Source organism: Melozone crissalis, unplaced genomic scaffold, assembly GCF_028551555.1.
Source record: "Melozone crissalis strain CALT ecotype California unplaced genomic scaffold, PUWL_Pcris_2 ptg000027l_1, whole genome shotgun sequence".
NCBI classification, from domain to species: Eukaryota; Metazoa; Chordata; class Aves; order Passeriformes; family Passerellidae; genus Melozone; species Melozone crissalis.
In genome coordinates this window covers 35,570,822-35,583,697 of record NW_026535805.1, presented here as the reverse complement: position 1 = coordinate 35,583,697, position 12,876 = coordinate 35,570,822, and the positions used below count along the sequence as shown (strand labels likewise).

General features: G+C 40.4%; 1 protein-coding gene across 1 annotated transcript in view; it reads left to right on the top strand.

The window, feature by feature from the left end:
• The window catches only part of SYNJ2 (synaptojanin 2), a 55,778-nt gene that overhangs the window by 21,292 nt on the left and 21,610 nt on the right, over window positions 1-12,876 (top strand). The window contains exons 5-12 of the mRNA XM_054280644.1: window positions 339-400; window positions 3,153-3,249; window positions 6,244-6,416; window positions 6,821-6,902; window positions 7,131-7,280; window positions 7,378-7,543; window positions 9,397-9,588; window positions 11,677-11,761. Of these exons, the coding sequence (XP_054136619.1) occupies window positions 339-400; window positions 3,153-3,249; window positions 6,244-6,416; window positions 6,821-6,902; window positions 7,131-7,280; window positions 7,378-7,543; window positions 9,397-9,588; window positions 11,677-11,761 (1,007 nt within the window). The remainder of the gene's footprint in view (window positions 1-338; window positions 401-3,152; window positions 3,250-6,243; window positions 6,417-6,820; window positions 6,903-7,130; window positions 7,281-7,377; window positions 7,544-9,396; window positions 9,589-11,676; window positions 11,762-12,876) is intronic.

Below are 12,876 nucleotides of genomic sequence, written 5' to 3'. Positions count from 1 at the left end.
GCTAGGCTCACAGAATACTCGTGTGAGGCAGTGTGTGCTATTTGCAAGAGGGAGCTGGCAAAGAGATGTGATTTGTTTGGCCATAAAAAGATGTGTAGGTATCCCTTTGCTTAATGGTAATTGTGTTTTCACTTGTAATTGTAAATGTTGTCTAATAAAAGATGGGGCTTTTGTGTTAAGGATGTTATGTGTGGGGGTGGTTGGAGTCTGTTAGACATGTCTGGTGCTGTTAAAAAAATGTTTTTCTCTGAAGGAAAAAGGGAGACATCTAGTGACTTAGGACTTTAGCAGTTTAAGAAGGTTTTTCTATTTCTTGGTCTTCTAATATTTTATTTTAGGTTGGTTCCCGCCATTTAAGGCTCAACAGAGGTCTGGAAGCCAATGCACCTGCCTTTGACAGGTAAGTTTCATTCCACTTTGGCATCAACACAGCAGCTTGGCATGTATCCAAGGTTCCATAACTTTGTCTTCCTAGGAAATCTTGAGAAACCTCTCTCAGATGATGTGGCAAATCTTCCAGGTGTGGCAGATTATTAAACTGGTTTACTTAATTTAGTGACTTCTTTTGGTGCTTTCTTTCCTTCTTGTTTTCAGTGGTAATTGAATTAATTTGGTCTTCTAGCTCATTTCTTTAAAAGTTTGGGAATACTGAGTGATATGCAAAAGAAGTGTTTATGCAAACCTTTGTGTTTATGCCAACAGATGTGAGTTTACACTTATGGTACACAGGATATGTGTGCTTTACCACTCTAACAGAAGTAGCTAAAGGGTAAACACTATTTTCACTCCATTCTGCATTTGGTCTTTTCTTCATTGTTTTCCTCCTACGCAGAAATAGCAATGCCTTATTCTGTGACCAGTGTTGTATGATGCTATTATGCTGATGCTTTCTATTTTATGCAAAGACTGGCTTGTAAACATTTAAAACCCATTAAGACTCTGTTTGTCAGCTAGAAACTGTAGAAAAAGACATGCATTAGCTTGATTCCTTTGGATGTCTGACTAGGAAATGCTATCCTCTAAGGGTATATTTCTACTGATATCCATGGGAACAGTGCCTGAAAAGCACATGAAGAATTTGGTCTGTGGGAAATTTTCACCTTGTAAATGCAAGTCAAGTGATTAATTTCTGTTTTGGTTTGGTTTTGGCAGATCAGATTGTATGTTGATTTTATGTAAGACTTCTTTATTACTTCAACTGTTAGCACACAGGACATTATTGACTGTTAATGGTTTTTCTACAGTGAAGACCCCAAACGGGATTAGAATCTAAAGGGGCTATACACCATAGCAGTTTCTGCTCCAGAGGTTCTTGGCCTGCATTCTCCAAGCTTTTAAGGATCTTAAATCCTACTGAATTCAATGGCCTTTGAGACCCTTGGTCTCATGGCCATCTGGTGATGTGATAACTTGCCCTGCCAGTGTCTCTGAAGCTCCATCCATAAAGGTTTGCTTTCCACAACAGAGATATTTTGTGCAAGAAAACAGTAACTTATTTAGCATTCTCATGTATTGCCCATGGAATTAACTACCTCAGGAAGTAACAACCTTTTAGTCCTGATCCTAGTACAACTGGTGAATAGCTTTCTCCTAAAACATGCACTATACCTCCTTTTCCTTGTGCCAATAAGTTAGATGGACTTAGGGATCTCTCTGCTAACAGATCTGCAAAAGACAGTCCTTTGAAAATGGGCAAGAAAGAAGTGACTGTTTATATGGAAAAGTACACTGGAATTTAACAACCTGCTACAGCTTTTCCAAGATATTAATTTGGCCTGTTACATTTAACCATGTGAGAAATGGATGGTAATCTTGTTAGATATTTTTTCCATCCTCTGTCTCTCTCCAGAGAGACAGATTTCTGTGGAGAAATCCACGGGGAGCTTTGCTTTCAGTATTCAAACAGGTGACTTGAGCTTCAGTAGTTCTGTTGTAAGGAAGCAACACTGCCAGAGAGGTAGGATCTTGATGCTGGTATCAGAAGGGTGCCAACTACATGGGATGAGCTGGCATACAGAGAACTGGTTGCAGAATCAAGAATGCACCAGAAAATATATTTAGCTGTGTTTTCTGAAGGCAATGCTGATGACTTCTTTCTTTTCTCCTCTTCCATGGTTTTCTGTGTAACTTATTTCTGGTTAAAGGATTTAAAGAGTAATGCCAGAAGCTGTATGCTTCCTGGTTTTCACACACTTTGCCATTACATGCTATTTTGCAGTGTGTAATAACTTCTCATTTTTGTGAGTTTATTTTTCTTGTCTGTTTCCATCCAGCTTCCTCTTAAGTACTACTACAGTGTTGTCTGTACATGATGGAAATCAACTTTAAGATCTGATTATGTCTTGATGAACCAGCACAGCTTCTGCAGACCATGCATTCCAACTTGAAAAAGATATTTGAGGGGAGAATGGGTGTTTCAGCATCTGGCTTAAAGCTCTTAACTTGAGTCCCTAAATGTCAGGCTTTGAGATTTTAGTGACATAGACCAAAAAATGCAGCCCACTTTATACTTGTCCTATTTTGAGCTTTTCCTGCAGATTCTGAGCCAGACAACTTGGCTAAAAGGACCTTTGTTCTGAGCCAGTGCAGCAGTTCTTATGATTAGTCATCTTCCTGCTTGATTTGAGTTCAGAGTGAATGTCTCCATGTTGCAGTAGCTCAGAGATGTTTGAACCCTGTCACCTGTGATGTGTGTTTGGACCTCTCTGGCCTTGGCACTGGAGTTGTAGGCCCCATTGCTGCTGCTGACTCTTAGTCTCAGCTCTGCAAGATGCCAGACAATTCCTTTTGAAGTGTAATACATTTTCCTCTCTTCTTGTCTTTCCTGTGTAGTTCCCAGGATAACAGCCAAGAGGTAGAACCATGAAGAGCAATGTCAAAGCTAACAGTGACATAAAAGATTAGGGCCTATTTCCTAAGACACTTCTTTCCTAAATTTCAGTACAGAATACCGTATCTATTAATTGCGCACTTTCGCCATTTTTACTTTAATAATTGATTGCAAGGAAACTGAGAAAGATGTCTGTAGATGATATGGCAAAGACTTTCTGCTAGATGAAACAACCAGTGATCTCTACTTTGTATTTTGAAAATGGCAGTAGGCAAAATAACTTAGTTTTGTTTAGTACCTATTATGGTTGCTTTTGCTGTAGGCATATGATGCTTCTGAAAGAGCAGTATGGAAAACAAGTGATCGTTAACCTGTTGGGAAGCAGAGGAGGAGAGGAGGTGCTCAACAGAGCTTTTAAGGTAAAAGCAATGATTTTCTTTTTAACCTCTGATTTCTCTTGAGCCTCCATGTTCTTCTGTTTTCCTTCTACCCCAGGAGGTGATGAATAGTATTTCTAAAGAAATTATGTTAACTCTTTACCACGTGTTACCTACTGAGAATAGTGCTTCTTGGTTTCACGGCTTAGTTTTCAGCACGACCTCTCTGCTTACCTCTTCATACATTTGCTTACATTCTCTTAACCAAACTTTAAAAGAAATTGCCTGAATGCTCCTAAGGATAGTTCACATTTGCAAAAGTGAGTCATAGCCAGCTTTGACATTGTATGCAGCCACCTATGCAGTTCCCTGGGATTGCCGGAGCTGTCTGGGGGCTGGGTGAGCCTTGATCTCTGAGCACAGTGACCTAGCATCACTGAGCTGTCTTGCTCTGATTGTAATGGGAAATAGCTATCTAGCACTGTTTTTGTTGGGAGTTGGCTGCCTGAGCACCAGATGACAGTTTGGTATACAGAGAGAGATTTTCCTGGCCTCTAAGTGTCCCCAGGCACAACTAATACCTGAAAACAAGGATGTCAGGCATTGTAGAACTAAAGCTATGCTGCTTTCTAGTGTGGTATTCTTTTTAAACTTAGTGTGAACTTAAAGCTGCTGATTGGCACTGAGTGGGATTTGCAGCAGTGCAATAGCTGCCTGAATCTGGCTGGGGGTTGATGGAAGTCTGCCTCCTTAGGTGCTTGTTGCTTTAGCAAACTGACTTAGATACTTCAGAAGTTATGTTCCTACAACTAGTGATAGGATGATTTAAGTACACACCTACAGTAAGTGCCATGTGTATATCATTGGTAGAGAATGATACCAGCAGTTCCAAGCTGAAACATTTATTATGTGAAACTAAACAAAATAAAAATAGTGCTTAAATAATAGTCCCTGATCTCTTTCCCTCTCTGTTGCAATAGTGAATTTAGAGGGAGTGTCAAGTTTGTTGTCACTTTTTCTGTGTGACCATTTCCTCCTCCTGCAAAAGAGCTGGGAAGGACCATCTACTTCCCCAGCAGAAAATGATAAAGTGAAGGTCTCCCCTTGTACAGAATGTGGCCAAAGAAAGTGATTAATGACTAAAACTTGCAAGGCAGTGAGGAAGGCACAAGAGTGGAGTCTGGTCCTGGTTTCTGTTTTCAGCTGCTTACTGAATTTCTGCATGACATGGCTAAGACTCTGTAATCTTTTGGTTTCCATCTCCTTAAAATAATGTTGCTTGTTTGTTTTGCAAACCCTACTGAAATTTAAAGGTTAAAGATAACAAATTCTGAAATGCTGAAATAACTTACATGGATAAAAAATCACATTTGTTGATAATTTGATACTTGTATTTTCTCAAACTCTCACATTCTTGAAGATCATGTTCTAGCCAATATCATCCAACCAGACATTAAGTCAGAGACTGGGCATCCCTTGAATAAAGACCTTGCATTTGTTAATTTAATTTAAATAAATTTTAAATTGTTTTGTCTAAATTGTTAGTTTTTTGCCTATTTTAGAAATAAATAAACTCTGAAAATAACCTGTAAGCTCAAATAATTTAGACTGACACCACTGAAAACCAAAGTTTTGTATTAGTTCAGAATGATTCCTTGGTCATTTCTTTACCTTTTTGTTTTCAGAAATGAATGTTAGGAAAGAATATAAAGTTAATTTGACTTTGATGATTTAAAAGGGCTTGAATTAAAAATAAAGTAATTCATAGGAGTGTGATTAAGTTTGCAAGCTTGTCTCCTGTCATTAGTTTCTCCATCTTTTTTTGCTTTTATTTCTTTCTCTTCACTCTTGCTTCAACCTTAGTAATTCTTATCAGCGTTGGTTCAAATGATTCTTGTAATTACTGCTGCTGGGCTCTCTTGATCAGAATGTCACAGTTACCACCATTCATTTACCATTTATTATGCATTACCTGAATCAGACCAGACCAAAAATCAATACTGTTCCCAGGAAATGCTGTTCCTCCCACAAGCCTTCCCTATAATAGATGTAATTATGTTTACAGTAAAAGCAGGACTGTAGTGTAGAGTTGCAAATACTCTGACAATAATTCACACTCCAGCAGTGGGTAAATGCCATCCTCAAGTGCATTACTAGTGCCAGCATCTGTCAGGGCAGATTGGGGTGTCAACAGTAACAGTCTGATGAAATACATTTTACAGGTCTCTTTCCAAGCACTGCCTTTAAATTTCTTTCTGCAGGAAAGGCTTAATGGCTTACTCAGTACAATTATGCTGGTGTAACTGCTACATGTACACTTTTAATGTAATATCAGATTTGTTTTGTCCAGTGTGTGTCACAATGTAAGTGGAGAAAATCATCCATCTCTTGGCGTGAGAATGTGCTGGAGGGAAGAGAATAGACGAAGGCTTGCACAGTTTGAGTTAATGTAATGGTTCTCTCTGCCTTTCTTGTGGAGAACAGGATGTATTACTGTTGCAGATACCTTAGCGATGTAGATGTACTGTGGCAGATACCTTAATGAAATTTGTGGTGGTTACGGAAATGCATGTGAGGTCATTGAAACTGGAGATGAAGTACTTGAGGCTATTTGTGCCTCTTCTTTCACTTCTGCAGTTTACCACAAACACTTTATAGTGTGTTTCCTGGAGTGTAATTGCTTGCTTACTTCCTCCCCCTGAGCCTGCCTAGAGCATTGCTAGTGCTGTCCTCACCTCATGCACAGAGGTAGCAGCAGCCCATTGCTGAAGGGCTGCCACCAGCCAAGGCACAATTCTATGTATACTTTGCAGTTACAGTTTTCCTGCAGGACAATTGGGTTCTAACAGTCAGGTTTACTTCTGTGAAGAAAACAAACAGGGAACTTCAGTTGCTTTTTTCATGTCTGGTCTTTCAAAATTCCCTACGAGCTATGTGATTAACAGTCAAGGCTAATTAATGATAAAAGCTTGCTGGTATCAATCCTTACACGTGACTTGAGCAGGATTTTTTTCCTTCCTTCTCTTATCTAAACAGAAACTGCTATGGGCATCTTCCCATGCAGAAGACAGTCCCATGATAAACTTTGACTACAACCAATTTGCAAAAGGTGGGAAAACTGAGAAACTGGAAAATTTGCTAAGGCCTCAGCTGAAGTTGCACTGGGAAGACTTTGGAATCTTCACAAAGGGCGAGCATGTAAGTCCACGGTGAGTGTCACTGCCCCTCTGTCCCAGTGTAGCTGGGCACTGCTTGTGCTGGCCTTCCCAGGTTTCTTGCTGTGTTTGGACCATGACCATAAATTGACCATCTTGAAATAAAATTTTGAGACAAAGTGTAGTCTTGGTGCTAAATCAATGATTTGGCTTAATTGCGTCTCCATGGTTTCAAATCTGCAAATTTACCAGTGCGTGGATTTGCTAATATAGTGTTGCAGATGTAATCAAGTAATTAGATGTGTTAATGGAATATATTGTGCACAGTGTGCTTGCACCGTCAATACGTGGGTGGGTGTATTCAGGCTGAACATTTGATGATCTTGTTCAATCAACTCATGATTAGATGTTATTTTAAAATATACCATTTTCTCCTCCCTCCTCTTTGGTTACCAAAGTCTGCAGACAGGTACTTTTCGAATGAATTGTTTGGACTGCGTGGATCGTTCTAATAGTGTACAGTCCTTCGTTGCACAGGAGGTGAGTGTGTCAGAGGACCTTCCATGGGATACCTGTAGTACATACATTGACTGTTCCATGGGAAAGACAGGAAAGAGGCTGTAAGTCTCAGTTATGCAGGTCAGTCTTGCCGCTCTATGGTACAGAATGGTGCTGGCTGGAATACTGAGGATAAAAAGCAAAAACACATTTGAAAACAATATTGGTTTCTTTTTTGTGTTTTTTTTTCTCCTTCTGCACCTAATCCAGATACTGTTTGCTCAATTAGAGAGCCTTGATTTGAACTCTAAACCTATAATTGAGCGCTTTGTGGAATCCTACAAGGAGATGTGGACTCTCAATGGTCAAAATCTGAGCAGAGTATTTAGTGGCAGTCGTGCCCTTGAGGGGAAGAACAAGGTAAAGAAAAATGGCAAAACTCTTTATTTACAAGTAAAGAAAGATGTCCTATTTATTCTTCAGTGTCACTTGTATTCATAATTCCTGTCTGCTGTAGGTTGGGAAGCTCAAGGATGGTGCCCGCTCTGTGTCTCGTAGCATCCAGTCAAATTTCTTAGATACTGTGAAGCAGGAAGCCATTGAGCTGCTGCTCATGGGTGACTTCTACCGTGAGGAATATGCAGACAAGGGCAAGATGCTCATGGACCAGACTGCACTGCTGGGTAAAGCCAGTCTAAATGCTCCCCTTTGTTCTTGCATCTGCTTTTAGCTGTCAGATATAAGCAATTGTACCCTCAATCAATATACAAGCTGCTGTTGCACAGATCTGTTGTTTAAAGCACTACTTTCAAATGACCGTAGCACAACTCTTGTGCTTATTTCTCATATTTTGTTTTGAAAATGTTTTTCTGTTCTTTGATAGTGATAATCTCTGACAGTTGAGATCTGAGGTCCAATCTTAGAGCTGGACCAGAGGGAAAGATTTTAGGGCTATATTCCCAGTCTGCCCTGAGTTTGTCTTGAAGAAGTCTCTTGAGCTCAGCCCTTTTATCTCCTTAATTGTGTCCTTGCTCTTTGCACATGCTTTTAGCCATTTGGATCTTTAAAGGCACATCTTTGTTATTTTAGTTCATTTCCTGCTTTGTTCCAGGCCCCTAATAGTCCACAGCATGGACATATTTGTTTGCACCCATCTAGAATAAACTCAGCTCTCTCTGAGAAGATATTTGCATGCAAAATATAAAATAATTTCACCCACAATAAGTATTGGGTGGTCAGTTTATTCCAGAGAACCATTCAGCACCACTTTAGTCCTGGGCTTGTTCCCTGATGTTGACCACAAGGAAAATGTAGATTACTTCTCTATGCCTGCCTGCAAGTTGGGTAGTTAATGATTAACTCTGCTTTATTTGTTTAGACAGCAGAAGCACATTGCTAATTTTCTGTACTCAGCAAAATAAGTGAATATAGCAGGGGTTTTTTTTGAAGAGTTCTTGCCCAGCTAGAGAGGCATGGCAGTGCTAGATTTGTACTGATGTAAGACTGTGCTGCTCTCCATCTTTCCTTCCACATTCTAAACTTCTAAGGGCTTTAGTTTAAGTTGTAACTTTTGACATGCTTGATTGCTTGTCCTGGTTTCAGGAATAGAGTTCATTGGCTTCCTCGTGTGTGGTATAATGTTGTGTTTTGGATTTGAGACCAATGAATGGGTGAGTGCTTGTGTGCTGTACTTGGTTGCCAGCTGTGTTTAAACCACAGCAGGCTGGTAACACACACTGAGGGTTTTAGCTGTTGCTATATAGTGTTTATACTAAGTCAAGGACTTCCCACTTCTCATGCTCTCCCATTCAGAAGGCTGGGAAGGCTACAAGAAGCTGGGAGGGGATGCAGCCAAGACAGGTGACTCCAAAAGGCCAGAGGAATGTTCCATACTAAATGATGCCATTCTTGGTATATAAATTGGGAGGGGAGAAAGCTCCCCCTCCACCTGAGGGCTGCTGCTTTGGAACTGACTGGGCACTGTGCCACACTGGTTTTGTATATTCTAATTCTATTTTTATTTTCCCCTTTTCTGTCCTGTTAAACTGTCTTTATCTCAGTCCATGTGTTTTCTCACTTTTACTCTTGGGATTCTCTTCCACCTTTTGCTGCAGGGGCAGGGAATGAGCTGGGATAAGTACTACTTAGCACTGGTTGCCCAGTGGGGTTAAACCATGACAGTGCTATAGACTAAACTGAAAAGATTATGAGAGATAAAAGAATTTTTGCTTATTACTTGAAAAAGTACAGAAAAATGTAAACTAAAAGCCTGTGAGCAGCCATTCCCAAGCTTTCAAAGGGTGCCTGGTTTCTGGAAGAGAAATTGCTGACATCAACCCCAGTTATCTTGTAGCTACTGCCATTGCCATAGGAGTTATTCCCTACCCTTTGTATTGTTGCTGCTAGAGTAATGTTATTATTTCAGAGTGACTGTGCTGCTGCAGTGGGGATGGTTTCTGTCCTTTTACAGCACATTTTCATCCTTTTACAGTTTCTTCTTTTAAACACCATCTTTCTCTCTCCCCTCTTCTGTCAGTAACTCCAAGTATTTTGAAGGCCATGTCAGAGCGTCAGTTTGAATTCACAAGCTCCAAGCGCGTTCGTGTTGCCACGGGGACCTGGAATGTGAATGGGGGAAAGCAGTTTCGAAGCAACATCCTTGGCACCAGTGAGCTGACAGACTGGCTGCTGGACTCTCCCAAGCTCTCAGGAGTTTCAGAATTTCAGGGTAAGACTTCACAGTCAAAATGTGTAAGCAGTATTTGCTGGCATCTCTAGAGACAGTGAGTCAGGACACAAGATTTGACCAGCCTTTTAAAGGCAGTACATTTTGGAGGGCATTTTCTGTCAGTTCTTAGGGGTATATTCAGCTTCTCCGTGCTTTTGCTGCCCTGCAGAAGTGGAATGGTGTGCAAGCTCCTGACAGTCAGAGTTCTTTGAACACTTTGAAACAGTCCATGTGACTGTTTCAAACCTTCAGCACGTCAGAATTCAGAGCTCTCTTTCATGCCATCTGGAGATGTATCTACCTATTCTGCACTCTGTATATAATTTTCTTCTTCCATATCTCTGTTCTTTGTTCTTTGTCGTAAGCAGGAGCTACATGCTTAGGTGCCATCAGAGCATCTCGGTCTCTCATCTGGAGCTAAACATATCTATGCAGTCTGGACTGTGAGCTTGTCTGGAAATGTTACTATCAAAGCCTTCAGACAAAAATATTTACTTTGTTGAAGGCAATATTTCCTTTCTTTAGCAGTATAGAGAACTCTTATGCTTGTGGCTTGATGAAATTGGCTGCTGAATTTCTTATTTATGGAACAAGGTCAGGTATTGCAATTGATTCACAGATTTTTTTATTAAGGTAAATGAGAAGGGAACATTCTGTCATTTAAAAATTGAGTGGTTGCAAAACCCATGCTTTTGTTGTTATAGTGGAACATTTAGTTTTCTGCAGGCATCACAGGTATAGTCCTGTACCTAACCTTGTAGCTCAGGAATACATTCCTCAAATCCTTGGCTCCCTTATACAAGTTGTCTCATTTGAACCCTTAGTTCCTGAGTGGTATGTGATTAGGTGCAGACCACTGTATTCTGAGCAGTCTAGGTAAGTGATTAGTCCAGTCTTTTTCAGAAGCACTTCAGATGGGTTAGCACATGACTGTGCCCATAACACTAAAATTTGTTGAGAGCCTGTCATGTGTTAGCCTTGCCAGACTGTCCCCTGAGAGAAGCAGAGGAGCAGGCAGCTGTGACATGGTAGGTCTGAGCAGCTTCTGGAAGGGAACTGAGTTATGAGTTATGTGAATGGGCAGGGCTAGGGTGCAACCATGCAAATGTCTGAACCCATGTTAATGCCAGTGCAGTGCCTACACAAATGGGCAAGTGTTCAAAGACAGATGTCCAAAATTATTAATGGGAAATACATGTGACAGTGCCTGTCTGGTTAAGCTAGTAAAGGAGGCTAGCTGTCATGCTAGTTTCACCCTTGTGTCTGCACAGAGTTGCTGCATATGCTGCTTTTTGTTTGTGATTTCTGAGTCAGATTTGATTTAGGTTCCTCTGTTTGTCTATGTTTGGATCTTCATGTTGAATTAAGTTACAGTCACTGTGGTCATATGACACTTTAAAAAAATTTAAAACTCTTTAGGCAATGGACAGACCTAATGGGTCAACAGATTTGCTTCACACTATTTTATGACAGCATCTGATCTTTGATGTTTCCTCAGAGTAATATCTACAGTGCCAGGGAAAGAGGGGTGGAGGTTATTGTGCTCTAGGGTGATCTAACCTTAAATATAAGTGATCTAAGAAGGACTTGGAAGAAAGAAGGCAAGAAGAAACGTCAGAACCATCCTTAAACTAGATAAATTTGCTAAAGGCATTGAGATGGAGGTGACATAGTGGTGTCTAGACAATTAAGTTCAGTTACACAGGAATCTATGTCAGAAAGGAGGAGCACGTTGGATAAAATGACAAGAGGGTAAGAGATGGTGACTAGTGAAGTGTTGTGGCTTTAGTGATGAGTGGAGTGTGGGAGAGGGGGCTTAACACTGCTACAGTATAATGTTCTGTTCTGAACTGCTTCCTGCAGGAGACATGGAGACCAACTGGTGGGAGAAAAGCAGGAAAAAAATTCAGAGGAACTGCAGGGGATGTTTTATGAGATTAGATTAAAGGAGCTATGAATATGTATATCTTGGCAGGGGATACACAAGATAGAAATACAGGAAGGATCTCTGACAGAAATTAGAATACAAATCATTAGAAGAAACAACAAAATTGTAATTCTGGCATGACTTTTCCTTCCTGCCAACAGATGATGATAACTGCCCTCCTGACATATTTGCAGTGGGATTTGAAGAGATGGTTGAATTAAGTGCAGGCAACATTGTGAATGCCAGGTACGTAAAAAAAAAACAAACCACCAAACAGACAAAACCTACAAAAACCCCTAATCAACCAACCTAAAAAACCAACCAGCTAAAAAAACCCCTTGCAACTGTAAAAAAACCCAACCCAATGAAACAAACAAAACTCCAACAAAAAGAACATAATCTTCCCCAAAGGAACTGGCCATGTTCATTTTTATGGTCACTGGGCTCACTCAGTTCCAAGTCTGTTGTTTGCAACCATAGCTGGAAATATATTTTCCATTAAAAATGTCACTGGGATGATGTTGAAAGTGCTCAGTTTCCTAAGTCTCTTAAGTCTTTATGTTGTCAGAGAAGAATTGTGATGGTTGAGCTTGATCTAACACTTGTCCTTAAAGCTGTGTCTGATGTTGGAAAAATGTGCTTAATGACTACAAATATAATTGCCATTCATGTGGGAATTCTAAAATTGTCTAAAAATGTCTCTGTGGCTAATTGTATTTGTGAAAATTGTAGAGAAGATGTTAAATGCAAAGCCTGAGGTTGGCACATCAGCATGTGCAGTAGGCTGTTGTGCTTACTGATCCTAGTGAATCTGAATGGAGGTGGAATGCTGAAGATCATGTTTCCAATGCTGATTCATTAGGCTGGCCACTTAGTTGTCTGTTTTGGGAGTGAGAAGTTACAGCAGTGCTTAGTGTGGCTGCTGGGCTGGTGGTGTATCTGCATGGATATGTTGACTTTGGAGAAAAGAAAAAGCTAGATCCACTGATGTGAAGGTATATGCAGCTATTCACAAACCTTTGCTAGGAGCAGCCAACAGCTGTGAGTAGCCAGTCACCTTCCAGTCACAAAAAAAGTTAAAAGTCATGAGATTGATTTGGAAATTTGTTTTTATGGTTATGATTGCTGTAATCAGCTTCCAGTTATCCCCAGTGAATGGGTGTATCCAATGTCATGTGAGTGTGGGTGTTTCTAAGTGTATTAGACAAATCCCTCACACATCCAGTAGCAGGATAACTGTATGTGTGTGCTGTGCCTGGACTCACTGACCCTGCTAACTCTAGGCTGCCTTACAAGGAGGTATTATCAGTCTCTGCCATGCATTCTACAGCACTTCGTGTTCTACAGCCTAATGGGATGTC